Raw genomic sequence first — 27,572 nt, forward strand, 5'->3', positions numbered from 1 at the left:
GGAGGGAGGCAGCGCGGGGAGAGCCGGGGATGGAGGCTCAGGCTCCCCGTGCCCGGCTCCAGGAATGTCCCGGTTCCCCTCGTGATTGGCTGCGGGATGGAGGAGTCAGTTTTCACGGGGGCTGATCAGAAAGTTCCCTTTTGCTTTCCAAAGTCTCTGTCTGAGCGGAGCCATCGGGAAGAGGAGGCCGGGCGCTCTCACATTCCTGGAGAAAACTGCTCTGAGGAGATGAGAAGGCTCCTCTCCCCAAGGATACACGGCCAGGAACAGGCGCCGAGGGGCCGCTTTCCTTCTTTTCTCCCCCGGGCCGAGCGCAGCAGCTCTCATTCCTGGCATGCGGCTCATCCCTCAGGATACCATGTCCCAGTATTCCACTAACTTCCTCCTGCTGCCCATCCCGGAGTACCCCGTGGGTGACCTTGTGCCCAACAAGATCATCAAGCTCGTGGTGCTGGGCGGCAGCAGCGTCGGCAAGACAGGTAAGAACTCCGGTGTGTTCCCTGCTTTTCCTGCCAGCGGGAATTCCCAGCTCCTCTGCACCTCGTGCAAACCCAGCACCGCAGAATTTGGTGCATCTTGAACATTTGGAGTTATTATTTTTTAAAGTGAAGTGGCTTTGCTGTCGGGGGGTGTGAGCAGCAGAGGCTGAGAGGGGAGGGGCAGAGCTGGGAGTTTTGTGCTCACAGATGATTCTACCTGGCCTTGTGTAAGTTATTGAACTGTGTCTAAATTTCCACCCCCCAAAATGGCACCAGTGGCTCTTATCCCCCTGCTGTATTATGCTATTTTATGCTCTGCAAACAAACAGCAGCGTACAAGAGGTGTCTTTCTGGATTATTCTCCAAAGGAGTGGGAAAGAGGGTAAAATGAGCATTTTTGCTTTTGAATATATGGTTCATGATGTCAGAAATTATTAAGACCAGATCTGATTGATGACATCTGAGGTTCCACAGGATTTAGTAAAATACTTCATTGGACTGGCTTTGAAGCAGCCACATTTCCCTGTTATCTTTAAGTAGTTTGTTGAAGATCATTGCACAGGCAATTTCATCTAAAGGGGCTAAAAGGGTGACCACTGTGAGAAAAAATGATTGTTTTAAATGAAATCTATGATAAGAGTTGTTTGCAGAATAAACCGTTTTATTTAGCCAGTAATTAAGTGGTTTTGCAAGTTCCTAGGAATCTACTACAGGAAAGCACTACAGGAATATAAGTTACTGTTCCCATGATGGGATTTTAAGTGTTCTAAAGTATCAAGAAAAAGGAAAATGTTCTAATGTAAAAGCAGCACATGTTAAGGGGAATAAGAAGGCCCGGGGTGCTGCAGGAGACACAAGTGTGCAGAGCACATGCAGTTTTTTGCTGGGTGTGATCTGGTCTCACTCCTGGGTTTCAGGAGGGTTTTTAAGACCAGGAAGAACCATCCCATCCATCTCCCTCCCTTCTTGTATGACACAGGACACAAATGTGGTGTTTGGACTAGTTGCAGTCCACTGGCTTGTTAGTCCTTTTCTACATTATTTCAGAGCAAAGCACAGATTGTTTTACCTCCAGTCACAAGGAGCCAACCTCTGTGTCCCACCCTGAACAGCCACACTGAAGGGCTCACTTCCAACACAAGCTGTGAAAAGCTCTGGATCAGGTATCACAGCCTGGCCCCAGATCTTCCTCTGTGAGTGTTGAGAGAAGTATTTGCAGAGTAACATGTGAGCAGTCCAGAGATTAACTTGGTTTCATATGAGACTAATTCTTCCAGGAAGATGCTACATGTGTTCTGCACAGATTGCTTTTGGTTCCCACTAAGGGCCCATGTTTTTGTCATTGTTTTGCAGCCCTGGTTGTGCGTTTTCTCACCAAGAGATTTATTGGGGACTATGAAGCCAACACTGGTGAGTTTGCTCTCTCCAGCAGGACTGCAGATAGTTTGAAAATAAATCTGCTCTCTGTAGTGACTGGTGCACATTACAGGAAAGCCAGGCGGTGTTAGATGTCCATAAGGTGCATATTTTCAGTTAATAGCCTCGAGCTATGAAAGCAATAAATCAACGGCTCATTATTTATGACCCCTTCAGCTATTTTTTTTCCTACTCGATGGAAAAGGATCAGAGTAAAAGGTTTGCTTGGGCACATACCTATACTAAAACACAGACTCAAGGAACAACTAAACCGTGGAAACCCAACGCTGCTCTCCCTGGAACCCCGGGGAAGCCAAAGCAATTCCAAAGGGTGTAAAATGCAGCTCAGGGGTTTTTCTGTGCATTCCCTTTTTTCAGAGGCTGTTATGACCAGGGAGACTTCCAAACTGAAGTTTTCTTCCCCTCAGATAAGCAAAGTGACCATTCATTCCTTGTTTAATGCCGGCACCTCAGAGGGTATGTTCCTGTTTCATTCACAGCCTCTGTTCCAAGGAATGCTGACTGATTTGGCTGGTTTTGTAGGATGGATCACGTCCCCTGTGCTCATTCCTACTGGCACATCCAGCTCACAGTGTTTGGGTGAAGGTGGACAGGATTCCAAGCAGCGATTGGTTCACTTTGGAGGTGCCTGCAGAACTCAGGATGAGAAGCAGGAAAGAGGGAGCAGAACACGACACCTTTGATCTCTGCCTGTCTGATGAAATACAATGTGAAAGCTCCTCCTGACAGCTCCCCCTCGCTGACCCCGGGTAACCCTGATGCTTGGCTGCACTGGTTCTCTTCCTGTTCCGTCATCCCTTCCCGGGGAGGTTGTACATCAAGTCAGACTCGAGCTGTGCAGTGGATTCCTGCCAGAGCCATTGCTGGGAACCACATGCTTTCCTCATTAAGCTCCCAGGCCAACGGCCATGCTGGAGAAGAGCTAAATGTGCCAGAAAGAAGAAACAGGTGGCAGTGGATTTGGGATCACTCAGCCGTGTTCTCCTTCCTCTGGAGAACCTGCTCTTTGGTCACAACAGGAATAACATGTTGGCTGCTCGTGGTTCCCATAAAACAGTGCCATCTTTTCAGCTTAATATCTGACCTGTTTAAAAAGCCCAAAATGAATCCCACAAGGGCTAGATTCCCTCACAGTCTGTATTAAAACACTTTGCATTCAGGTGCTAAATTCCCTTGTATTGTAAATGTTTCTATGGGCTCAGATTCTTTGCCACTGGAATAAACCCACTTGTTTCCTTGAAACAAAGATGATTTTCAGAAGCATTATTGTCACTGGCTGACCTCCCTGTTAATCTGAACTACTGCCTCTCCAGCAGCTGGGGTTCCTCTGTGTTGGAGCTGCAGCACATTGTTCTAGAGGCAGCAGTGACTATTGTATTTGGAGCAGACAGAAGGGCTGTACACCCCAGCTGTGCAGAAAGCACTTCTTCACATATCCACATGACTTGTGTTAAGTTCTAAAGAAAAATCATGATGACATCAACATCTGAAGTTGTTCTTGTCACAACCACAGATATTTCATAAGATCAAGATTTAGATTTTCATTGTCACTTAACTCCCACTCCAGTAACAAAATTAAGTTTCAGGCCAGACTAGTGATGGTTTTATTAGAGCTAGATCAGTCCTGGATGGTCTGAACTGGCACTTGGCCCTGAACATGTGTCATCCAGATTAACCAGAGGTCAGGTTCAAAGCATCCAGTCTTTGGGGATTTAAACCAAACTCTGCTAAAATCATGCAAATCCCAAAGAGTATCTGAGTGGTTTGGATACAGTCACTTACTGTCCCAAACTAGAATGTTTTTCTTTTTTAAAGACATCCAGAAAAATGCAGTAGGAAACAGCTCACTCCTCTTACAGACAACATCTAGATATCTTGGTTTGAGATGGAATATAAATGCAGTTCACATTTTATAAAGTGAATAATAGGGGGTGAAACCTGACTGGGATTTATGCCCCCATGTGGAGTATTTAATTCAGTACAAAGAGCCTCTTTCCCAACCCCCATCCTGGCTGTCCATCCAAAACATCCCCCCCAGTAAATACCCCCCACCACTGAGCCAACAACAACCACTGCCGGGCCGTTCCCTTCCCCATGGGCAGCTACATATCCCACAAAATTCTACCTTCCAACAGTTCCCTTTTGCCTTTCTGTGCTCTTTTCTCTTCCAGTCCCGGACTCACCATCTTCCTTTCCCTCCAGGTGCTCTGTATTCCAGGAAGTTCACCATAGATGGGGAACAGATCTCTCTGCAGGTGCAGGACACTCCCTTTGTCTCACTGGAGGTAAAACATCTGCTCAGTGCTTTTCCACACAGTTGTTGTCTCATGGTTGCTCCATCTCTAAGTGACTCCACCTAGCAGCAGGAAAATACCTTGGCCTAAACCCAGGACTCGTGGGGGTACCTTAAGCCCCACCTAATAGGCCTTGAGTGGTTAAATCAGGTGCCTTTAAGAGTAAGTCAAAATTAACCCATATCTGTTTCAAACACATTAGTGCATCCCGAGATTAAACAGCAGGAAAATCATAATCTTGGGAAATCATAACTCCTTGGTTGTTTTATTTCCTGTCAAATGGTTTCTGTCCCTACGTGGCAGAAAACTCACCTGCCCAGAGGCCCAGCTGGCTCAGCTCAGACCTTGTTACACACCCAAAGTCTCTCTTATATAGAAAAGTTTCCCTTTCCAAGGGGAGAGGCCTCACAGCAGTTGTCATTTTCAGTGCCTTTTCACTTGCTTTGTTTTTAATTAATTCCTTATTTTTAGGGTGTTGGCATTTATCTACACCACTCTATCAGTGTTTTTTGATATTCTGTTGGACTCAAGGATCTTAGAGGTCTTTTCCAACATTAATAATTCTACGATATTCTAGATTTCATATTTCATTAGGAACCTGTTTCTACAAACGTTTTTCCAAGCAGGATTTAAGATTAAGATGTCTTTCCTGAAGACCTGCTTCACACGCAGAACAGGAGGATGAAAATAGGGTCAAAGCAGCAGGAAATGCAGTGAAATTTGGTTTTACATGAATAGTGGAAATCTTACGAGAGCAATAATTCCTATAGAATAGCTGAGATGTCATGATAAAATCAGGTCTTCTCTTTCCACCATCAAGCCTAAACTTCTAGGTGTGGCCTTTACCTCAGTCTAAACTTAGACTTGGCCAAACACATCTGGATGGGAACAGCACCTTCTCTCCTCCTCTTTCAGGCCGCCCTGGACAGCTCTGTACACTTGTTTGACCCGCCCAGCCCCAGGGGTGCATTTCTGGGCTGGAGAATGCTCCAGCCTGGGTTTGCAGGACGGGACGAGCAAAGCTCCCCCAGCCTCAGTTCCCATTTCCAACTTCTCCCATGACTGGAAGCAGATTAAGTGGAAAGCTTTGATGAGGTTCCACACTCTGCTGCCTCCAGGGGACACAGAGGGAAGAGAGGAGCCCTCATTTGCTCTGGACACTAAAAAGCAAACAAAAGCTGCTGTGGAAGTGCTCCAGATATTCAAGTGGGACTTCACAGCACACAGGCCCTTTGCCAGCTTGCTAAGGCAGGACCTGCAAAAAGGAGCTGTGAGTGGGGATTAGGCACAACTGGTGCTGCCTAATGAGCCCTTCACACAGGGAATCCCCTATCCCTTCTATCCTAGGGAGAAAAGAGGGAGTGGAATGATTTAATTCTCTCTTTCAGACCACATATATGTTATTTTCTAGTTCTCTTCTAATTAAGGCTGTGCCTATAGTTCAGTGACTCTACTCAGAGCTCCACAAAATTCCATCTTGCCAACAGCTGAGGTTCCTCAGTCAGACACGATTTTAACTTAGTTAGGAAGGAGTTTCACTTTCTTTGTCCCAGTCAAAGATCTGGCTGTCCCAACAGTTCCCACAGACACCTGTATCTTATAAAAGCCTGCGTCTGTGTGCATCAAATGGTGCATCTTGCACTCTGCAGGCTGAGTACAGTGTTCCAGGAGGAAGTCATGTGGAATCCCTCGGGATTCAAGCCACCAGAAATGTTAATGTTTAAGAAAGAAACAGAAGCAAGCAGATAACTGGCTTTGTTGGGTGATTCATTGCTGGTCTATACATGGCAAACGGCTGTGTGTGCTTCAAAACCCATTCTGGAGCAGAGATTTCCATTTAAAAAGTAGCCCATTAGCCTTTGATTTTCCCGAATAAAGCATTCCGCTGGGGACTCTGCATCCCTCTCCCTCCCGGGTGGGCCCTGCTGGGGTAACTGAGCATTTCTGCTCATTAGGGCTCCCTGAGCGTTCACCTTCTCCAAACGCATTTCCAAACGCTTGCCAGAGCAATTAGCGCTTTTTATTTCTGCCGTGAAAGGAGTTCGGTGGTGAAAAGAGGCTTCCAGGCCGTGGAGGGTGGTTAATTATCCCCACCCTGGAGACAGCCCTGACACCAACAGCGCAAATTGCCCTTCTTCCCACAGCCTGCCCCGGCCCGGCCGGGCTGCACCTCATTGACCTCCCGGCAGGGCTGCGAGGAGGGTCCTGCTCTCCACGGGCAGCTCTGCTGGGCTCGGGGGCTCGGGGCGAGTGAGGAGGGCCTTTGTTACACGGTTTCACAGGATTTACCTCGCTGAGCTGGCAAGGGCAGGGAACGGCAAGGTGTGATGAGCCAATGTCTCTGTGGGCAATCCTGAAATATTCCCAAAGAGCAGTTCGTTGGCAGAACTCCTGATGGAAGTTGTAAGGCTAATTTATACTCTGAGCTTTCAGAAATTCTGCTTCCTTTTTCCCACAGAAGAACTTGTCAGTAGTTCTTTTTTTACTGTCTGATCTGTCATGAAAGAACTGATTATTTTTACTCCTTTTCTACCTCTGCTTCCTGAAGTTGGGCTTTATAATCCATATTTAGGTGCCTAAATGAAAGTGATCTCTTTGGGGTGATTGCTGAGCATATGCAAATTCTGTTAAAATGAGTGTGAATGGCAGATATTTATTTTGTAGATAATGGAGCATATGCTCTAATAGTTGATGAAAATTTCTCGAGTGGAATTTAGCAACAATAATAAAAGTTCGAGCTCTGTATTTATGGTGTTGAACTCACCTCAAAATACCCCTAATTCCTACCAGGTTCATCAAGAGCCGAATACAGAATATTCTTGGTGCCTTGTTGGATAAGAAAGCAATGCCAGAGTTCCAGAAATCCTGTAATATTGACAGGGATGTCAGTCCTTACACACCCAGCAGGCCGGCAGTGGCTGCAGCAGGGATCTCCCTGGGTGGGTCACAGCCAGCAGGGATAACAAAGGGCAGAGGATTAGCTGGAAATAGCTTCATCTTGAAAAGTGAGCTGATCTGTTTTCAAGCCCTGCAGTGTCTCATTCAGCTTTATGTTCCCAGTGCTGGGCATTGTTGTGGCTTGTGAGTAGGATGGGGATGGGCTGAGCAAATGGGTGACCAGCAAAAAATAATATGAACCCATCGCTGCTCTGCAAACCAGCAGGGAGATTTCACCTCCTTTCCAGTTCCTGGGATTGGTTCTTCATAAAAAATTGCTTTTTCAAATGCCTTTGACTGTCTGGAGATGGGCAAGGCAGGAAAACCCCTCAGGCTTCACCAGACAGAGTTAGTGAGAACCTCTGTCCATAGAGACTGAATAAAGGATTGGAAAACACCCTAAAATACACCTTGAGGGACAACTGTGTGCCAAGCCTGCTGAATTTTATAATGCCCTTTGTGTGCCCAGGACAGTTTTATCCACAACATCAGCGTGAGTTTCTGATGGGTTTGGTACCGTGGAACACAGAGCAAACTTTCCAACAGCAGTATTTTGGCTGTTCTCTTCTTTTCAACCAGTTTGCTCTGACCCCTCTCCACTCCACTCCACCTTACTGCTGACCTGCAGTATGTTCACAGAATTGTGAGAAATATCTCTAATTAAACTTTCAAAGATGGCCAAATAACATGAAAGAAAGACCTTTAATTTCAGCGGGCTGGGTGACTCAACCTCGTGACCAGGTCCGAGCACACCTGACTGGGAGGGGACAAGCCTTTTTAAGGTCTCTTGATTTACATAACTGCCAGGCTCTGCTCACCTCTTCCTCAAAAGGCAATCCTTGCCTTTTGGTGGGTTCATTGCTTGTTCCCATCCACCTGTCAGGTTGTTTCCCTGCCCCTGGCCGCATGGTCCCCTGGCAGTGACCCAGTGGGTCTCACTGCCCTACATGCTTTCCGATTCACCTTCCTACTAGACCAGTAAGCAAAACAGTGAGTCAGCAGTAGTAACAGTGACCAGAACCACCAGAACAATCAGAAGAGGAAACAAGGCAGTAAGCAGCAGTCAGTAACAGTGACCAGAACAACATGCAACCCACCAGCTCCTGACCACAAAATGGCTCTTCAATCTCCCCAGATAACCTCCAGGTATCTCAACATGAGGTAACCATGGAAATCCCTGCTTGTAATAAAGCCATCTTATTTATTTTTCACAGAATCACAGAATTACAGAATCACTGAGGTTGGAAAAGGCTCTGAGATCATCGAGTCCATCCTGTGCCCCATCCCCACCTTGTCCCCCAGCTCGGAGCAACATCCAGTCCTTCCTTGGACACCTCCAGGGGTGGGGACTCCACCACCTCCCTGGGTAGTGCCTGCCAATGCCTGACCACCCTTTCTGTGAAGAAATTCCTCCTGATGTCCAACCTGACCGTCCCCTGGCACAGCCCAAGGCCGTTTCCCCTTGTCCTGTCCCTCATTCCCTGGGAGCAGAGCCCAACCCCCGCCCCCCCCCTCCCGACTCCCTCCTCCTGTCAGGGAATTGCAGAGCCAGAGGGTTCCCCCTGAGCCTCCTTTTCTCCAGGCTGAGCCCCCTGGCCCGATGTGACGGGGGTGTCCCCTGTCCCTGGTATGTTGGGAGAAGTTTCTGCCGGTGCAATGACCAACAGCCTCACCCCGACCCCACGCTCCAGTCCCGCGGCACCGCCGTGGCTCTCTCTGCTCCCTGTTTTCCTAACATCCCCCTCTTGCTTTGGCACAGGATGACACCGACAGCATCTGCTGCCAGGAGCAGATAAACCGCTCCATCTACTGGGCCGACGGCTTCGTGTTCGTGTACTCCATCACGGACTACGAGAGCTACCGCGTGCTGCGCCCGCTGCACCAGCACATCCGCAGGATCCACCCCAACGCCAACATCCCCCTGCTGCTCGTGGCCAACAAGGGCGACCTGCTGCGGGCCAGGCAGGTGTCCTCCAAGGAGGGGCTGCAGCTGGCCGGGGAGCTGGGGGGCACTTACCACGAGGTGTCGGCCCGGGAGAACTGCGAGGGCGTGCACGAGGCCTTCCAGCAGCTGTGCCAGGAGCTCAGCAGGATCATCGGCAGCTGCAACGGAGAGAAGCGCCGCGGCCTCCACCTCATCCGGCCCAAGTCCCCCAACATGCAGGACCTGAAGAGACGCTTGAAACAGGCCCTGACCTCCAAAGGGAAATCTGCCACCGCGCTCTGAGGGAGCCACAGCAATTGTTTTCCCCAGAAAGGCGACGAGCTGTAACAATTTAGGTTGTGTGAGAGGCTCTTCCACTTGGTCTTTACATTTTCCTATAAAGTCTGAGCTGGTTCTGCAAAGAAACCTGCAGAACTTACTGGGTCTGCAGAGGAACTCACAGAATTTGCTCTTTGAGACAAGAATTTGCAAACTGCGATTTTTAAAAATAGGTTTTGTCCCCAGTTATTTCCATTTTGAAAGGGACATAGTCAAATGGTTTAGTCTTCAAAAGTGGATTTCATTAATAAAAGTAATTAAATCCTGCTTCTCTTGGGGATGGTGGTGTTCCCAAACACAGGCAATGAACTGCAGCAGGGCATGAGGAGAACAACGTGAGCTGTACTGAGCAAGCAAAAGGTACGAGATTTGTTTGGTCACAGGAGTGGAAAATAAAGGCAAAAAGTCAATGAAGAGCATAAATAGCAAAAAGTAGTAACTGAAAGGTTTTAAACGGCAGTTTAGAAAGTGTTCTTAGAAACTTAGGGAGAGATTTGTTCAAATGCAAGCTTCAGCCTTACAGGGTCTCTTCAAAGGGAGCTTTTATATCACTATTTTTCCAGGTTATTTTTCTTTAAAAGCATGTTGACTGTTTTTGAAAGCGATTATTTGGGCAAAATAGGTCCTTGGAGCAGCATTTTGTAGGCAGTTTCTCACACTTCTCATTCTTTTGAAGGCTTCCTACATGGCAATAAGAGAGGGACAAATAGATCAGAGTGGTTTAAAATCTGCCCAAAACCAGACTGTATTGATCAAGAGCAAGGAGGTCACCCAAAACTACTGAACTTTTTTTTCCCAAGCTAGTTAGACTTCAAGTTCAAGATGCTGTTTTAAAGAAACAAGGCCTTCATGTGAAGTATGTTTAAATCATTAGTTTTGGGGGCTTTTTTGAAGATGAAAATGTTTTATGATGCCTGAAATTTTTGGCTTCATGAATTCCTGATTTTGTTGTTTTCCTGAAGACCAGACCTCCCTGGGTACCTCACAGAGCATCCAGATCATATTAACATACACTTCAGTGGCAGTGCCTCAGTTGTGTCCCAGCATTCCAAAGATTTGAAGCTGTATCCCATGAGCTGCCCTGGTGTATGGGTCCAGTAACAACAACATGAACTTCCATAATTCTGTTCTCAGTGAGAGGGGTTGGACCAGGTAAAATTCATGATGCAACAACCCTTCCTTCAAACAGACCTATGTGAGCAACTCACAGGACCATGAAGTGAAGCTCAATGATTTATACTCAGAGACACAGAAGGGAACCTCCAGGTTTGATGGATATACAAAAACACTCCCAGCTGCAGTTTCAGCTGGAAATACTGAGCTAAATCAACCTTCTACTCATCCTGAGCAACACAAATGTAAATTGAATCTGATGAGGATTTGTGGAGCCCAGGACTTGAAAATGTATTTTGTATTTGTTGTGTCCCCACATTAGACAACTCTGCTCACCTGGATTGCCTTTATCTAGAGCTCACTTTCTGGTTTATTTATTGTTCTCCACAGCTGGGCATTGAGAATGTCTTGTGTTCTGATTAATTTTAAATTCTTTAATTCCCACAAATGACCTGCACCTGTTTTTAAATTCAGTTTCAAGTGGTGGTAGGAGGAGAAAAGGAAAGTTCAGTCACCCAGATGGGGTCTCCAAGGATGTCAGGGGATTTCTACTTTGGCTAACGGTTAATTAACAGTCTGATGTTTGAGCAGTGTCACTAGTCATCACAGGCACTTCAGAATGGTATTTATGGCACAGAATTTCAATGTTTTAAGTTACTGATAGCACAGCTCAAATATTGAATCTAAAGATTTAATAGCTCAAATATTGAACCCAAAGATTCAATATCATGAAACAGAGCAGTTTGTCAGAGACATACAAACCGAAGTATTTTTCTATTGGAAAAATGATCACCAATTTTGAATGGCAATTAAGTATTTTGCCATCCCAGGGCTGTATAACAAGGGCTAAATGTGCTGAAGACAATTTGCTGACATTTGTTTTCATAAAAGCCTAAGAGGTTTTGGTGCTCCAGCCTGTGAGATTTGTTTTAACTCACTCCTTCAGCTCTGATCCTTTCTTATTTGGGAAGAAAGTTCATCCAATTTCAAACCTGTCAAAGTTTATTTTCATTAGTGATTAATAAAACCATGCAAGGTTTTTCCTGAGTAGTGGATAAAATGGCTCCTATATGTCTCACATCTTTAAATATTCCTTGTTTACACTAGACTAAAATATATTGGTTTCCCTTCTTGCAATCTCAGACACCCTGCTTTGGAAGCACACACAAATATTCCTTACATAAGTAAGTATTCCCACATTCCTGTTGGGAAAAAAATGCTACATTTTAGCTAAAGCAAAAAAATATTGAAACACTTAAGTCTTCTCTTAAATACTAATATGTGGCAAACATTTATTCTGCTACAGAAACTTCCGTGTTTCCTTTGTTTGACCAGCAATACAAATCCTGGAGTGGCTTTGACACTGGTTCTAAGCCAGGGTGTACCATCTCCAGAAGGCAATAAAGCTCAGTATTTATTTTGGGGGGCAGTACTTGAGCCCCAGAACATCCCTGCGCCACTGAAGGCAATGGCAGGAGGAAAAGCAGGGAGAAAAGAATGCTATGGAATCAAGTGCCTAAAAATAATCATGTAAAAGATCAAAGTTTAGTCATGTAGAACCTGATCCTGAATTAGAAACTTCAGGCTGCCAGGGAAAAACATGTATTCACTGAAGGTTTAAATTAACCCAAGAGAGAGAGAGAAGGTACTTGACATAAAGTCAAAAGAGGAAAGGAAAAACAGATTTGGGAGTGTGGGGTGTTTTTCAGATATCAAAGAAAATTTTCTTCTCAGTTACATTGATTCAGTCCGGATTAACCCCACTGCCAGCAAGAGCTGGAGAATTTCTTTTTTTGAATTTTTTTCCTCCATCCGTCATCATTCTCCTGAGCACTTTAAACCTTCAGCACCATCTGGTTTTCAAGATGCTTTACAGCTGGGTTTGCTTGGGCACAAAGCAGCCGAGTGACTTGCCCCAAGGTTACACAGCTGAGCAAGCACTTGAGAGGAGCTCAAACCCCGTGTCCTTTGTAATTAATTCTCAACCCTTTACAGCAGCTGCCAGGCCATGCACCTCCCTCCAGGTATGCACAGAGCACAGAGAGTTGTGTTACCCAAGGATGTAATTAAAAGTTGGGAGAAGTGACGGAAACAACAGGCTGTGGTAGGACCTGACTGAGCTGAAGGCTGGCACTGAGCAGTTACAGCAACCCTGGGAGTTATTGAGGGGATTTGGAAATGGTTATTTTCTGCCCTGTCGCTGACAGTTGCATTTCTCACACGTTTCCAGTGGTTCCCCACGGAAATACAGTGGGACCTGGGAGATGGGAAAGTCAGGCTCTATTCTTAACTTTTGCTGTGACTTGCCTGCTGCTCTTGGCCAGATCTCTTCACTGGAGTCACTGTGTCCACAGGTGAGGGGAAGGGTATGGACACGTCTGTCCCACCCTCAGCACCCACAGGAGAGGGTCAGCCATGAGAAAGAAAGGAATTGCCCACACTGCAGCAGGGAGAGACGAAATATTGACAGCAGAAGTCACATCTCACTTCTGCATTCCTTAAACACTGAGCTGTCTGGATCCCACTTTTACACTGAAGCAGAGGTTCAGAACAGAAAATTCAGACCCTGATTTCAGGGACCAGCTCAGACAGGAATGTTTGTATCCAGGGCACCTGGCTGCTCCTAGCATTGGTGTCAGGTGTACAAATGAAGAGGAAAGAGTGACTTCCTGAGGCATCAAAAGGAATCTGGGCTGCACCAGGAATCCGCTTGTTTTCCGAGGCAAACTGGAAGGCTGCCAGCTGATTGTTTCTGCTAGATTTCTCTCTGCCCCCTGGTAAGGTAGAAGATTTTGAGTGAGGGTCCCCCTGACCGTGGCAGAGCTGTTTGCAGGGCCAGCACAGGCCCTGGAGCAGCAGAACACAATGGCACACTTGCTAACTTTGAGCTGTTGGTGCATTCTCAGAGTGCTCTGAGCTGGGCCTGTCTCCTCTGGGGCCAGCACAGGAAAACCGTGTCATTAAAGTTACAAAAGATCTCCAGTTTCACTTCAGAAGCCTCAATATCAGGGACAATGGGGCTAGAGAATATGATCCAATCTATCAGTAGTGGAGGCAAAGCAAGACTCTTCCTTTGGTAATTCCCCCCACCTTGTTCTCACTGGCTCTGCCCTCTTTGTCCCTCTCCATTCATGCCTTTGTTCTCATTTAACTTAGCAAGCAAAAACTTCCTCAATTCTTCTTCCTTTGGTTTAGAAACAGATTTTTTGCTGGTTAGTTTCAAATTTATTTCCCAATATTTGAACTCCAAACATGGTTTATAGAGAAAGAAAAGTGTCTACTTAGTCTTTTGACCTTATTTACACAAAGCATTTTACAGCACAGCTAAATGAAGTCAGTAAAACTCTGTATTTAGACAAACTCTTGAATTCCTGCCATTTCTCCCCAGTGCTCCCACTGGCTTAGCCCAATGTTTCCTTCCCTTGTTTTGTGCTTGATATTGAGCTCATTAATATGGTCATTGCTCACTTAAACCTACTCAGTTCTTAAGTTTTGCTGCTCCCTCTGAAATCCCTTTGGTTCAGCCAAGCAGGTTCTCTTCTCTAAGCAGCTGTGCAAGTGGCAGATGAGCTCAGGACAGCTGGGGATTTTCTGCTTTGTCAGATTTTTGCCCATTATTGAAGATTTTAGAATAAACAGCAGCATGGAAAGCACAGCAGCAAACCCAGTTCTAGTCTCCCTTCATCTGTCAGCCTCCTTTGGTGCAATAACTTCATCCATCATGAAGTGGACAAAGTTCATCCTAAATGATGGTGCTTCAGTTTTTCCTGCAGATGGAAAACCACCAAATATGAAGCAGAGAGATGAGCTGATGGGCTCTGTAAACCCTGGGACCCAATTCGTTCAGGAGCTGTCATATCAATCTCCTTTTCTTTAGAAGATACATTTTTTACATTTTCCTTCTTATCCAAGTGGGTTTCAAGTCTCAGGCTCTGGATCTCGTCACAGAGACACTTCCAGTCTCCTCAGGCAGGTCAGGGGGAAGCTGCACATTTTCTGAAGATGATGCCTTGTGCTGTTATTATGGATGATTGTGGAGACTGTTCCTAAGGACGTTTTTCTTCTCTCTGGGCAGTCATGCAGAACACTCACAATCAGTAACCAGTCATTTTGAAAAGATATTAGGGGGTTTTTTGCTGAATCTGGAGACACACTGTACCTTCTCTGCTGGTTACAAAGCTCACCAGATAAGCAGAGGTTGGGCTTTTTCTGGGCTTTGAACTCTCACAAAGAGGGTTGAATTATGTCACTTTTGACTGGGATCCAGGTTTCCAGATGCTTGCAGGAGCCACCACTCCTCACAGTGTTCTGCACTGCATTTCACTTCAAAGCTCAGTATTTTCCTGTGCCATGAGGAAAAAGCGGAACTATTTTGGAATATCCCACTGAAGTGCAACAGCCTCTTCCCTTGCCTGCCTCTCTTTGGTGAAGATCGTGGTTTTACATTTGCTGGGGACTGAAACTCATACTCGTGCTCTCTGAGCAAAGGGCTTTGACCAGATTGCCCAGAGGAGCTGTGGCTGCCCCATCCCTGGAAGTGTCCAAGGCCAGGCTGGACGGGGCTTGGAGCAACCTGGGCTAGTGGGAGGTGTCCCTGCCCATGGCAGGGGGTGGGATGAGATGCTCTTTAATGTCCCTTCGAACCCAAACCAGTCTGGGGTTCTATGAGTTTGAATGAGCAAGAGTCTTTGTTTCATTTTGATTTCACTCTTTACCCAGCAGAACAAGGTACACTGTGCACACCTCAGCAGCTCTGGGGCTGTCAGCAAAGAGCAGGGGGAGAAATAAAATCTTTAAATTATGTTGCTGTCTGCATTTGATTTTTGATAAGAGAGACTGAGCCTCCCTCGAGCTCTGGGAAAGGTAACAGGCTGGTGGCAGTGCTGGATATAGAGACAGTGGTGATGGCAGTTCTACCTCAACAGTCTGTGCTCCCATCCCTCAGTCTGGGAATGCTGGGGGAGGTCAACACTTGTGAGAACCTCCCCAGTGCACAGAAAATGGTTACTGGGAAACCATGGGCTCTCTGGGCCTGAATCAAAATGTTGTTTCTGTGAACTCCTCATCTGGAGCTGCTCTGCTGACATGAAACAGCAGAGCCCAGGCCTTGGAGAGCCATGCGGTGTTTCCCATCTCCATCCTTCAGAGCAGTGGGGAAACCCCACGGCCTGAGCACCTCCTGGCCCACATGGGTCCCCCAGGGCAGAGTCACTCCTGCTCCTGCAGGGCTGCAGTGGGATGGCTGGTCTCAGTGCACATGCTGGGATAGCTCCAGCAGGGAATGGAGGGTTGGAGTCGCCACTCTCAGCCACCCTTTCAGCTGCCAAGACCACCTATGAAGTCCAGAGTCCAAGAGCCAGCCCCAAATAGCAAATATCTCTGAGCAGTGCTCATCAGTCAGTGCTGGAGAGCAGGAACTGGCCCTCAGGAGAGCCACGATCTGCCAAAAGAGCAGCTTTTAGAACCCAGAATACATGTTTGTGTCAGGGCTGTGAAGTGATACATTTTCTATGTAAGTGCTATTCTGCTGGTGTTATTTAAAGAAAGCAAGAGGTTTTGTTTGTAAATCCTGCCTGCTAAGCATTGAGTCCTCATTTTATCTATTTCTGTAGTTTTAATTTCAGCCATTTGCACTTATGAACCTCAAACTGGGGAGTGAAGTGAAACACATGGAGCCAGAGGTTCATCTCTTTGTACTTTTGGCAGTGCACATTTTCCCCACACTGCAAATATGTCTCAGCACTGGAAGACCCAAGAATTGGGAGTAGGGCTGAGGGCAAATGTTCAGTTTACAAAGCCCAGACACCCCTGAACCCCTGTAAGAGCTCCTGGTAAGACAAGGACATACATCCAAAAACCATCAATGCTCGCCACCTATTTCCATGTGGTTTGCCAGGAGTTTGGAGCCAAGGCATCACAGGATGAGGGGAGAAGGCTGTCAAAGGGTTAAATGTTTCCTGCCTTTAATCTGGAATCACGTAATGTGGAATGAATGTTTCAGCTCAAACTGTTTCCTCACTCTGACAGTTCCATGGTGTGAGGTCAAAGTGTGGGAGAGATGGGAGAAGGGGAGTGTGGATGGTGAGCTGGTGAAGCCAGAGGAGCACAGGGACACCCAGGGAAATGGGAAGGATGGTTTCCCAGGCACCTCAGCCCAGCTGGGATGGCCCTGGTGGAGCCATGGGCACAGGGTGTGTGGCTTTAAGGACTTCCTGCCTCTCCTCTCCCAGGAGTTCCTGCTCTGCTCTGGGCACAGTTCCCACGCTACAGGAGTTTCTCACAGTGTCCCTGCCCAGACACAAAGTCCCTCAGTCCTTCCTGCACCCTGCAAGCTCAGGAGCTGGGACTCCTTTGGGGGTACTCGTGTTTGTTTTTCCTTCCTGTGTGGATCTTTTCCTGTGCTCCCAGGTCTGTTCTGTTCCTCCAAAGGGCTCCACTCAGCACAGCCAACTTCAGTTTGCAACCTCATCAGATTTCCAATTCATTGGATTTTTCAGACCAACCTGATCTCACATCATTTCTCACACAAAGAAATGGCTTGCTTTGGTTTCATTTGCAGGACCAAACCCTCATTCATGGCTCTCACCATGTCCAAACATATTTCTACATGTCAGGGCATCACATTTATCTCTTTCCATGTAGTTTTCACCTTCTCTGCCATGGGCAAAATTTCCATCTGGGGAATTTTTGCTTATTTAATGTTTTGCCAATCAACATAAACTTCTAATCATTGATACAGGGATTCAGAAAAAAAGAGAGCATAAACAGTTACACAAACACTTAATTAAATGCATTATACCACTGCCTCTTAAGCCAGGCACAACAGCCTCGACCTCCCTGGCTTACTCAGTCCACCCTAATTCCTTGTTTCTCTCCCTAAAACACATCAGAGCAAGGGCACCATGTGCTCCTTTGGGGGCTGGTGTTTTAGCATGTGGTGGGGTGTCACAGGCACATGGCAGCACTAACTGAGTGCACATCAAGGCAATAAACCCTACAATTTATGCCCCACAGCCCCCTCCCAAGGGGCAGAGACCAGGACATCCCCCTCCCCAAAGGATGGCAGGAACACAGAGAGGTTTGAGAGCTCAGCCTGCTGCTGAGAATAGTAAATTCTGCATCTTCCCACCAAATTATAACAAATGTCTGAAGGGAATCAGCTGACAAATCCTCTTGCTCAACACCACTTGTCCCTAAGCTGCAGGAAAAAAACAAACTCCTTTCATGGCAGGAAATCCTCAGGCCAGTTTGTCACCAGGATTCAGAAAGATTTAAATAACAGAGCTGCTAACACTGGATTTGGAGTGGTGAATGATACAGCCAGACAGTCTGGGCAGGGAGCATTTCTGGGGGCTCAGAGGTACAAATCCTATTTTTAAGGCAAATGTGGCTCCTAAAGCTTCCAGGATAAAGCTCCTTGAGGAGGGTTCTAGAAATCTTTTTAGGAGTTCTATGTTTCTTGTGAGTTAGGAAAAGGTCACACTCCTGCCCACAGCTCCAAACATTTTATTTCTAAAACGGGCCATATGAAAGTTCCCTGGGTCAGACCCACCAGTTTTCAGCCTTTGAGCAGAACTTAAAGATCCTAGTTTGTATCTCTTTATATTTGATATCTCTCTGTGTATTTTGGAACATCCTTTGTGGGATACTACCAGTTCCTCTGGCCCCATATCTTCGCATTCCCTTTCTCTGGGGCTTGTTTTCCTGCCAGTGCCAGACCAAGCAATCCAAGGGAACAGGAGCACTCGATGGTGCTCAGGTTGTCCCACCCTTGCACTTCAGTTCCCATAGAATTCAAATATTTCCTTCCCCTGTGAAGTGTTGTGAGATATATTGATCAGAGCCCCTGTGTGCAAGGCAGGTGTCCCTGTTTTCAGTATTCAATTGCTGCTCTCCTGTGTGGAGAAGAGCTGATAGTTTGTTATTAATAGAGCAGGAAGTGGGGATTAGGCTTTGCTCTCTAATTACAAACAAAAGATACAAGAGCTCTGTAGCTTCTCATTAAACCTAAGAATGAGCAACTGTTCTGAGGAAAGTGAATCCCAGAAGCAGAAACCCAGATTGATGTGTCTCAGGGAGCTGAATTAACACAGGGCCAGGCTTGGCAGCCTGCCTCCTCCTCACCTTGGGAGTGTTCTCCAGGGGGCAGGGCTGGGACAGAGCTGCTTTCGCACAGGCTTTCCTGTTGCAAATGTGCAGGCTGGGATTTTTTATTTTATATGTGCCTTAGCCACATTTTCAAGTGGTGTAAATTGCTGTAGCACCAGGAGAGTCGTGTGGATCAAAAGAAATCCAGCTGCTGGCTTTTATTAAGTGAGGATTTACCCAGCCTGGAGATCTCCTCCAGCAGAAGCCATTCCTGAGTCTGAGAAGGCAGTTTCACACAGGCAGAAGAAACAGGGCACACATGTTCTCAAAGCCCAGATGCATCTGCAATGGCAGAGAGAGCCTTGCAGAGGAAGCCTTGGCGCCTGCTGGCCATCTCCATGAAGTTTGGAAAAAGTTTGGAGTTGTGTAAACAGAAGCTCTGCATGTTTGGTGCCCTCTGATTTGCTTTAAACTCCTCATGCATATTTTGCATTCACTTTCCAGGAATAGCCCAGTGAGATTCATCCTGGCACAGGAATTCCTAGTGACTGGGATTGATGGCTTTAGGATATCAAGTACCCTGTTGTTCAGCACCAGACTGATAGGATGGATGTGGGAGTGCTGATCCAGCTGTGGGAGTCCTAATCCAGCTGTGGGCTACTGGACTGTCATAAAACAACTATGATATTACAGCAACAACCCAATAGATTATTTGCAGGTGCAGCAGTACCTTTCTGTGGTACAGAAGGTGGTGAGCTACCCCTGGCCGTGCTGGTACATCCATATAGACCCGGAGGCAGCATAGCTCCTTTAGCAGAGAGCTGCATTCCAGTTAATAATCCCTATTTCACTGCAAAGAGGAGCCCTGTGCTAACACAGCCCTGCTGCTGCCAGTCTTGGGGCTGGTTTGGTCGACATTCCCTGAGGACTCGCTGCCCCACGCTGCTCCGTGGTGTGAGCTGGACATGGCCTTGGAGCTCCACAGCTGGGAATTCACTCTGGAAATGCTCACACACTCACCCACCCAGCACAGAGACAATGCAGTGGGATTGTTTTCTAAGTGGTCATAATTAACAAAGCATAGCCCATATAATCACACAGCACTGCTTGACATCAGTGGAAAAACACACAGCAAAAGGAGTTACCTCCCCACCGCTTTTGAATGGCACCGTAAAGCAAATAATCTCCCCACAAGAATTCAAGGAGCAGAAGAGCCTGAATTCATCAGCAGCCCCATCCCCCGCCCTCAGAGCTGCAGCAGTGGTCAGTGGATGCTCTGGGGTAGGAGCAGCCTCATGAGTGCTGCTCACTTGCTGTGCTGGGAGCTGGAGATGTGGCACGAGCAGTGTCCTGGGAACAGCTCAGCTCTCCAGAGCAGCACATTTGTCACAACACCAGTGGTGGCAGGAGCTGTGCCTGCCCACAAACCCAGGTCTAGCAAAGAGCTGTCACATCACAGGACTCCCTGTGCTGTCATTTAGCAGGGCATAAAAGCTACTAGGGAGTGACTGATGAAACCAGTCATGGAAAATTTAGGCCATACTATTTAAATTCGGGTTTATGGTTATGTTCCTTTTTTGGTGTGTTTCCCTCCCTTTGCTTTACTGTTGTTTCTGATGCCGATGGCAGCTACACAAATATCCAGATCTCTGAGTGCTCTTCTGACTATTTATGCCTAATTTACCTCTCAGTGTTGCAGCAAGTCCAGATGCCCCAATAAAGATATCATCCCAACCTGTAAAGAAAAGACCAGGAAATAAAATGAACTCTAAGGAGCCACTTGGCTTAGTCCATTATGTGAGTTTTATGAAGTCCAAAAATTTTAAAGACATAAATTTAGTACCATCATATTTCAAGCCATTATAGAGCAAAAAATAGAGAGCCTTGCCATTGTAAACCTGTTCTCCTATTACCAGTACTTCTGTATGCATCAGATTTTTCATTTGATTTCAGTGGATCAGCTTGTTGAATAAATTTTTGCCTTGAAATTCTAGCCTCTTTTAAGGAAGATACTTTAATCTCAGTTCTAAGAATGGAACAAAGGAGTTTGAACACTGTCTAGAGCTAGAGCTGTGGTTCCCAGATCACTGGGGGCTTACAAGGCCAGGAGAAAAGACCTGCAGTTGCCCTGCAGAACCACACTGTCCTTTCTAAAATTCCCCCTGAACATGCTGGGCAGGTGCATGGTAGTCATGTGGTTATGGCTGACAGCTCTCTACAGCCCACAAACCTGGGCATTGGGAATCTGGTTAATATATTCTACAATAAATTATTATTCTCGATTCTCCACTTGTGCCTCATTGCTTTAACATCCTCTCCACACACTCCATGGAGGCAGTTCTGTGGCACTGAAAACTCAGGGCAGTGTTGTGCCACTTGTGAGTGGCAGCAGGGCTGTGGGAGGGGTGTTCTTTATTCCAGACTTCAGGGCCAACATATTCCACTCCTGAGGTCCCAAACCATGTGCTTTAGCTACCCCTACTCAGGCATCCCAATAAACACCTGGGGATTTAAGAAGAGAGGATTCAGTTCACCAGATGTCCATGGACATGTCATTGCTCTGGGCTATGTGGACAGCAGGGTAGGATTTGGTAGATTATCAGCTGGGGCATCAGTAGTTAAACCATGGAAGACAAGGCTTGGTATAAGAATTTTGCTGTAGATAGAACACTCTTTAAAATAATAAATGGTAGCATAAAGGACCGAGCAGGATTGGGCTGGAATGGGCCATTTAATTGCATTTCTGAAGAATCAGACCTGCAACCAACCTTGTAAAATATTTCTGGGAATGACCCTGGCACCAGCTGTCAGAACACAGAGTCAAAGTTGCTGATGCTGTGGAGCTGGGAGGCACCATTAACATCCAGGAGGATCAGAGTGGCCTCAGGAAGAATGGCATTCCTGTGGGGAATTGGACCATGGGAATAGGATGCAGGAACAAGTACCTTGGGACTGAGAACAAGGATTTCTTCTCTAATCAGTCAGAAGCAGCAGAGGAAGAGAAAGGCCAAGGTGAGTTCCAGAAGCAGTGTGGATCTCAGTGGGCTGCAGCTGTGGAACAGGGAATGTGACCTGAGGATGTGTTGGGCAAAGGAATTCCAGCAAAGGCACTTCCAGGCTGCCTGAGCCCTTCTCTGAGCCCTCCTACAGCCCCAGCCACCCACAGAGGTGAGATAGAGGAGTCACTCAGGGCAGGAAACCTGTCTCACCAGAGGAGGCTGGAGCTCGGACTGTGTGTTTGTACCTCTGACCACCAAAGATCCATACAAGTGTGGGCTTCTATCCACATGGCAGAGTAGGCTGCACATGGAAATGTGAGCTTGGGGGGTGGATGTTTGGGTAGGGTTACACACACAGTCCCCGTGCCCCCACTGCAGCCTCCATGCTCTTGTTCCTGCCCCACGAGCTGCTTGTTTGTCTCTGTGGTGCTGACACAAACATCCTGCACTCTCCTGGGAATGGAGGCAGAGAACCGAACCACCCAAAGAACAATGTGGCAACAGTAAAAAGGTCATTTTTCTAATTCAAGTCTCAGTCAAATACATCTGGACATCTTTGAAATCTGAGATTTGCTTGGTGGACTTGGAAATGTTGGCAAAATGGCATTTCCACTGTAGACCCAGGCCTTCTAAAGGTGCTCTCTTAGGGCTTGTGGAAAGTGTGCCAAGAAGAAACACAGCTACTTCCTACACACCCACTGCAGTGCTGAAGAGAACGTGTGAGCTAAGGAAAAACACTGAGCAGGAATTACTGAAGAAAGGGCCCTGAACTCCCAGGAGTGTGGGAATGAGGAGCTGGTCTCTCTCCACAGGAGCAGGTGGAGTTCCAAGAAGCCTGGCCATGGCTGTGACCATGTCACAAGTGCTGGGCCCAGTGTCCACAAACCTGTAATGACACCTACTGGTAACCAAAGATGTTCCTGCTTACAAACTGTGAGCCTACTTGCTTCCAGACTCTAGAGATTTATTGTGTATCCCAGCTCTCCATCAGCAAGACTCCCCACAGTGGCTTTGTACATCCTGGTGCAGAAAGAGGAGCTCTGTTTAGCCACATTTTTAAACCACTCATTTATCATTTTTCTCTCCTGATCTGACTGAACTATCCGTGTAGGAGCCTGTCAGTGTGTGCCTGGTGTGTGTGGGCACTGGGAGCTCACACTGCCCTTGGTCAGGTCAGGGAAGTGTGCATGGATAGACCTTCCATGGACTACTCCTGTGTTTCCACACTAATTGTTCTGTTATCACTGAATCCCAAAATGTGCTGAGCTGGAAGGGACCCACAAAGATCATCAAGTCCAACCCTCAGCCCTGCACAGGCTCATCCCCAAGAGTTACCCCCTGTGCCCCAGAGGATCATCCAAACCCTCCTGGAGCTCTGGCAGCCTTGGGGCTGTGCCCACTGCCCTGGGGAGCCTGGGCAGTGCCCAACCAGCCTCTGGGGGAAGAACCTTTCCCTGAGATCCAACCTGAGCCTGCCCTGACACAGCTCCAGCCATTCCCTGGCTGCTGTCCCTGGTCCCCCCAGAGCAGAGCTCAGTCCCTGCCCCTCCTCTGCCCCTGCCCAGGCAGTTGGAACTGCACTGAGCTCTCCTCTCAGTCTCCTCTGCTCCAGCTGAACAGGGCAGGACTTACCCTCCATCTGCAGCCCTTGGCACATCACACCTCATGATCTGCTCTCTGAAGGCCTTGGAGGTGACCCTCTGTATCTGCAGTTGTCTGTTGTAACATGTAGGAGATCACCCTGAGCTGGGGAAATGAAGCACCACCATTCCCACAGAACAGTGCTAATGCAGACAGCAAGGGACACCAGCCGTGTTTGATAGAAGTCTTGGCTTAGAACCTGGCACTGGCAAGTTCCAGAGCCAGGGAGAATACATTTCCCTCAAAAAAAACCTTGTTTCCTCACTTTAAAATGAAGACTTTTACCAAATCTCTGGAGGACTGAGCACTTCATGGAGCAGAGATGTGACCAGGCTGTGAAAAGCCTCAGTCCTCAGCTTGGATTTACCACTGGGCCTTCTCCTTTTGAAGATACAACAGGAAAAGGAAGGGAGGAATGGGGAGGGAGAAACTTCATCTCTTTGGAAGGCTGGCTGGGTTTTAACATGTAGCCTGTCAGCCTGCTGGACCACTGCCAGAATGGTTAATGCTTGGACAGAGTGCCATAAATTACAGGGGAAATACAGCAAAGCAATTAGAGTCAGGAATCTCACTGGGGGTTTTCTTACTGAATTCTTTGGATTTGTCCCGAATTTTTAATTGTCTCTTCTGTCTTTTCCTGGGTGACACTACAGCCATGCATAAGTCATGAAAGTTGCCTGAGTTATGTCTAAGGCTGTACCACTTGGTTGAAATTATTCATCTGCATTAAAGACAACCACAGGGAGAATGTTCTATACTTGTTAACAGGTAAAGAGTTGGATTGTCTGCTGGCACTCCTGAGGGGTGCACAGCCCAAATTAGTGTCAGGAGCTCTGTCTGTAGAGCACACAGAAATATGGCTGAAGGCTAGTTTTCCAACTTCTCTCTACAACTAGGAGAAATGAGCACTTGAAGGGCACACTTTGTCTTATCCTGGACATCTGGATATGTCTCTGCCAGGGTGAGATGAATTGTGCCTCAGAGGAGAGCCTATTTTTCCCTAATATGAAGATACCATATATATTAACCTTATACAATAGATAGAAAAATCTTGTCTAAAAGATCCTATAAGGAGAGTCTGGACAAATCTCTGGTGTGGCAAATGCCTGACAAATATCTTGTGTGGACAGATGAACTCTCCCTTCATGTTACTAGAGGTTTTCTTGCATCAGCCTGAACTTCTACTGTGAAGGCATAATGAAAGGCCTTGTTAGTTCCTTTAATGAAGAGATTACACATTTTTAATTAAATTTTCATCTGAAATAGGTTTGATACGATCAGATTAGCCCACATATTTTAAGGCTTACCTTTATCTCTTTGATTAACACAAGTGGGACAAATAAAACCCCTAACAGTGGATGGTCCAAGGCTGGGCACCAAAGCCCCCAGGGGCTCTTTCAGTGGCATGAAACCCCTCAGCCAAGGCTGCACCAATGAGTTGCCACAGTAGCAGTGCCAGGGGTACAACTGCATCATATTTCTGGTTTTTTTCTATCAAATCACCCCGTATTTCAGAGTCTCTTGTTTTGAGACACCAGGGGCAAAGTCAGCTGGGGGTGTAACCTCCTCGAACCGCTCCCAAAGTTTTCCCTTGCTCTCAGCCCAGTGCTTCTGGGAGCTGTGTAACTGCAGCCCCTGAGGGGCAATCCCTGCCACTGCAGAGAACCACCCCAAACTGCACAGGAGCAACAGGCACCTAAATCAGGGCATAAGTAGCACTTTGCTCATCCCAAACTCTGTGTGGTAAAATACCATGTAAAACATACTTTTTATGTGCCTCCAGGAAATCACTCAGCTTCCAAATGGACTGCTCTGTCCGTGGCTGTGACAGACAGAACTAATACACTATTTACTTAATCTGGCAAATTTTGAGACTGCCCTTTAATTAGAGCTAAATACAGTCTGTTCTTGAATTCCTTCACTTATACTACTCAGTGTCCCCACTGATAGAACCAAGTGAAAACTCTGCTTGCAAATATGGTTTTCCTCCTGCATTTGGAGCCCATGAATTCCACAACACTTGGAGACCAAAGTCCGAGGCTTTAGAGAACCAAGTCTTTGGCAGGAGTCACTTCTTGTGAACAGATTTTTGGCTCAGGATGACAAGTCTTTAGTGACAGTTTCTTATCACTAAATCCCACAGGCTATTATGGAATGAAAAGGAGTCATGAGGCTAAGCCAATGTCCTTTGGATCACTGCAAATCCGGGAAGCTGATCCAATTTGCAAGTCTGTTGTAAGAAAAGATGGATTACCTTTTTCCCCGAGTCACGTTCTCTTTAACAGTTGTCCATCCAGAGGTTTCTCTTTGGATCAGTTCCTGAAGCACTCAGGTAGGGAGGATGCCCAGTTCCTATCCCTGTGCACGTCTGGGATAACCAGGATACGGGAATCCCAGGACTTTACAGGTGGTACCAGCATTGTCACACACACAGAGGCTGCAGGGAAAATGAGTGTCTCTCATTGAACAATTCCCTGGAATGTGACAGACACCTCCAAAGAAACTCTGTGGAAAGTCTGATTAGAGGGAACAGAGCAACCTGAGGCACACCAGGATAAACAAGGAAAGGCTGGGAACTGATTCAGGAGAATCCAGGACTTCCTCTAGTGCAGCACATGCCTCCAACCCTTTCCAGCTGTTTTTTCCCCCAAGCCCCAAACCCGAGCATTATCTTGTGCTGTGCTGGAGACACAGGAGTGGTGTCCCTGGATGCTGCCATACCCAAGGATACACAGTTTCTGGACTTCCTCAGGATGCAAGACTTGACACAGAAAAACATAAATGCAAAAGTCTCTTTTCCTCCACATTTGGAATTATTTCTACCTCTAGAAGGAAAGGTGAGATGTATGGAATTCCACCAATAGAGCACTGTGGCACTTTACAGCCTTTTAGAGATGTGAGTAGCTACAGAAAATTTTGGAAAACAGAACCAAAGCTGCTGGATGACAGTATGCAATTAATCTGTTTTCATTTGCTACTTCAGGTTTTATTAATGTAACAGCAGAAAAATCAGGGGATCAGAGCCCAACCAAACACTTCACACCAAGAAGATTCAGGATTTTTTCTCCAAAATCTTGTTATTTTCCAACATTCAATAGAAACCAAATGTCTCCATCAGGCTTAGCCCATGAACCACCCACAAAACCCCAAGCATTGCCAAATATAAACTGGCCCAATTCTTTTTTTTTCTGTCAGCAAACAAAACACCATCAGCTTGTTTACACAGAGGAGTAACCAGCTTTGCAATTAGGGAAGGCAAAAATTCAGCCCTGATTTGCATTATTTGCCATGCAAAGGGAAGCATTTATGGAGGCAGTAGAAAGATAGGAGTGGGCAGCTCTCTCCCAGGAACAACCCCCAGGTTAAATTGCATTGTTTGGTGATCTCTGGAGGGGAACCACAACAAAAGAGCAGGGCAGTGTGAAGGACCAACCATCCCCATCTGACTGGGGAAGCTATTAGCATAAATTAGGAACTGTTAGTCACTGACAGGTGTGGGTGCAGGACCCTGTGATAATGAGCATCACTTCCAGTGAGGGCTTTTCTAAATCCATAAACTATTCCAAAGTAACTCCTTCCCCAACATGGAGCTGCATGTCATTGGCCCTGGTGCTACCCCTGGGAAAGGCACAGGGACTTATTGTCTTTGTAAACTGGTACCTGCTGAAGGATCCTGTCCCAGAACACCTGGAGCACAGTGGAGGTGTTCCTGTCACAGGGAGTGGTGGTTGGAATTCCAGAAAGCCCCTATAAATGCAGGGGGAAGCCCATGTGACACTAAGAGAGCTGGGTGCTCCAGCAGAGGTGCCTCAGCCAGCACGGGCAGTGGCAGCTCAGGGGCAGGGGACTCTGCTTTGAGACGCTCCCAAATGTGAGGTTTAAACTGCGGGTGGGATCCAAGCACAGCTTTACACTTGGCTCAAATGGGGGGTTAGAAGGGTTTCAGTTCTTTGCAGCCACCTGGTCACAAAGCCTGGGTTCTGTGGGGGTTTGTTCTGTGAATTTACATGTGGAATCAGGACCAGTTTAAGACCTGACACCCAGCAAGGCTTTGGGCATCAGCACATCAAGGCCAAATTGCTATAGTTTGGAGAGATGCTTGTTCACCCAATTTTAAAAACATCCCACATGAAGTAAATCAACACAATGTAAAGAACATTTTGGTTTCCAAAGATGAGATCATATACCTTAACTCTTCTGTCTGTTATTCCCAGTGAGTAGGCAGAATTCTTACAGTTGTGCTTTTCAACAACCTTCATATATTTAGTCAGAAATCTCTGTTTCTGGAATCTTTCTGTGTTGTCATGGAAATTATCACCAT

General features: G+C 46.8%; 2 protein-coding genes and 1 long non-coding RNA gene across 5 annotated transcripts in view; 1 reads left to right on the top strand and 2 right to left on the bottom strand.

Moving 5' to 3' along the window:
- The window catches only part of LOC103763054 (ubiquitin carboxyl-terminal hydrolase 12), a 37,972-nt gene extending 33,755 nt beyond the window's left edge, over positions 1-4,217 (bottom strand). For both annotated transcript variants that reach the window (XR_003916229.1, XM_018083299.2), the window contains exon 1: positions 4,100-4,217. Coding sequence is in view for 1 of the 2 variants with exons in the window: in XM_018083299.2 (XP_017938788.1) it covers positions 4,100-4,102 (3 nt within the window). In the remaining variant the exon portion in view is untranslated. The remainder of the gene's footprint in view (positions 1-4,099) is intronic.
- On the top strand, positions 1-11,556 carry LOC103763053 (ras-like protein family member 11A-like). Its single transcript, XM_008929763.3, has 4 exons — positions 1-479; positions 1,833-1,889; positions 4,119-4,201; positions 8,907-11,556. Exons 1-4 carry the CDS (start codon positions 335-337, stop codon positions 9,372-9,374), a joined length of 753 nt encoding a protein of 250 aa, XP_008928011.1. The 5' UTR covers positions 1-334; the 3' UTR covers positions 9,375-11,556.
- Positions 9,046-27,572, bottom strand: LOC108641431. Of its 2 annotated transcripts, none has more exons than XR_001922006.2 (3): positions 27,439-27,572; positions 25,506-25,688; positions 9,046-10,091 (listed from the first exon to the last, which is right to left on the bottom strand). It is a non-coding gene; the product is annotated as an uncharacterized LOC108641431 (long non-coding RNA). The 2 variants fall into 2 exon arrangements; XR_001922007.1 differs by lacking the exon at positions 9,046-10,091 and adding an exon at positions 20,207-20,346.

This window comes from Manacus vitellinus, unplaced genomic scaffold (genome assembly GCF_001715985.3).
Source record: "Manacus vitellinus isolate BGI_N305 unplaced genomic scaffold, ASM171598v3 scaffold_62_pilon, whole genome shotgun sequence".
In the NCBI taxonomy this organism is placed as follows: domain Eukaryota; kingdom Metazoa; phylum Chordata; class Aves; order Passeriformes; family Pipridae; genus Manacus; species Manacus vitellinus.

Excerpts from the sequence above, each read along its gene's own strand:
- LOC103763053 (XM_008929763.3), top strand. The coding sequence starts at position 335 with ATGCGGCTCATCCCTCAGGATACCATGTCCCAGTATTCCACTAACTTC. Across the intron at positions 480-1,832 it reads CAGCAGCGTCGGCAAGACAG|CCCTGGTTGTGCGTTTTCTC; the intron begins GTAAGAACTCCG and ends ATTGTTTTGCAG. Across the intron at positions 1,890-4,118 it reads GGACTATGAAGCCAACACTG|GTGCTCTGTATTCCAGGAAG; the intron begins GTGAGTTTGCTC and ends CTTTCCCTCCAG.